Source organism: Camelina sativa, chromosome 3 (assembly GCF_000633955.1).
Source record: "Camelina sativa cultivar DH55 chromosome 3, Cs, whole genome shotgun sequence".
In the NCBI taxonomy this organism is placed as follows: Eukaryota; Viridiplantae; Streptophyta; class Magnoliopsida; order Brassicales; family Brassicaceae; genus Camelina; species Camelina sativa.
The window spans coordinates 25,189,055-25,190,692 of NC_025687.1; the positions used below are offsets into that span (position 1 = coordinate 25,189,055).

Genomic DNA, 1,638 nt, shown 5'->3' on the forward strand with positions numbered 1-1,638 from the left:
GAATATTTAAAAATATATTGCTGAATATATATTCTATTGGTTAATTTATGGTTCAATAAATAAACTCAATTAAACTGAACTTATTCATTTTAATTTATTTTATAATATCTTTGAATTACCACCCAAATTTTGTTATCCATCTAGACCATTCATTTCACTTATATCCTCTATATATATTACAGTGTTTTAAAACACGGTATGTACGGCCACATATATGATGTATGTACGATGTATAGTGGCAAGCCGTACTGTATTATAGCTATACAGTTGTGCATTACAGTAAAAGCTATACGGTTTGTATATATGGCGCTTGTACATCATATATATACAGTAAATTCCGCATATACACCGATATATTATATAATGTAGATATGTTTTTACAAAATAAATCTCTACATAATTTTCGTTGGCACTCTTACGAGTTGGAGATGGCATCTTACTGTTTGCAGTTTAAAGTTTTCTATTGTAAAAAATAAAGATTTTTTGGTTGAATAAATTGTGCGTTCATTAAAAAAAAAAACATGGTATAAAAATTTCTTGTCTTATTTTTTTAATGTTGATGCAAAATACATAGACATCAAATAAACCCATATTTTACAACATATATTCATTCTACGACCAATTAGATCGATAACTGAATAAACTTTTATGGCATATTATTTATATATAAACATTCGTTAATTATAGGAAAATAAAATCAAAGAACATTACTGGATTTTCCAGTTAAGAACATGTCCTGGCGGGCTGTGATATTTTCTTGTAAACCAAATCCCATCCTTTCTGGCAATCCACGACCGTAGTTGACCACATCTAGCAGAATAGCCTTGACGATACACTTCAATATCATACCAATATTTTGGTCTAGTCCCATGACTTAGCATACAATACCATTTTTCATCATGAGGTACCTGATTGTTATCCTCGAATTCAATGATATAAAAAGGATCCTTGTACTTAAGAGTGTGAAATCTTGTAGGTGGGTGCACGATGCTGTCTTTTCGGCATGCAATGTTGAGATCAATACCAGGAGCGAGTTCGTTATGAATTACTACATGGTTTTTTTTGCAAGCTTCATTTACCCCAAAATACATAGTAGTAATTAACAAAAAAAATATAAGATGATCCATTTTCTGGATCTGTGATAGTTTTTGTAGTTAAAAAGTCATAAATGTGTAGTATTTATAATTTTTTTTAATGTGAAAACTTGTTTTCTTATTTAGTAAATAATCTTTTTTTGATATTAGCTAAATTTAAAACAAACATAAACCAGAAAAATCTCTGTTTGGATAGAGTATAATTGGTATATAGGATCAAACTAAATGAGTAAATTTTACTAATTGTAGAGGACCACAAAAACTGAGCCAAAAGTAAAGATTTAACAAAAACTATAAAAAGTATTACTATCTTTTAAGACATTCAGAGTCCGAATGGTAACCGCAGATTTAGTAGTGCGGGACAAATAATTTGATAATACGGTACGGTCTAACTGCGGTACGTGCGGGATAAATGTATTTGCGGGACAAATGCGTTTACGGTAAAATAAATGGTACAAAATAATATTTGATTGGTGAAAAACAATTGGCAGTGCGGATTTGATATTATTTTATTAATATTTAGTATAATATATATTTTTTTGTA

General features: G+C 29.2%; 1 protein-coding gene across 1 annotated transcript; it reads right to left on the reverse strand.

The window, feature by feature from the left end:
- Window positions 655–1,135, reverse strand: LOC104778035. Its single transcript, XM_010502395.1, has one exon. The coding sequence runs from the start codon at window positions 1,125–1,127 to the stop codon at window positions 708–710; it is 420 nt and encodes a 139-aa protein (XP_010500697.1). The 5' UTR covers window positions 1,128–1,135; the 3' UTR covers window positions 655–707.

What these genes read in the sequence shown, in the direction of transcription:
- LOC104778035 (XM_010502395.1), bottom strand. Translation starts at nt 1,127, where the DNA reads ATGGATCATCTTATATTTTTTTTGTTAATTACTACTATGTATTTTGGG.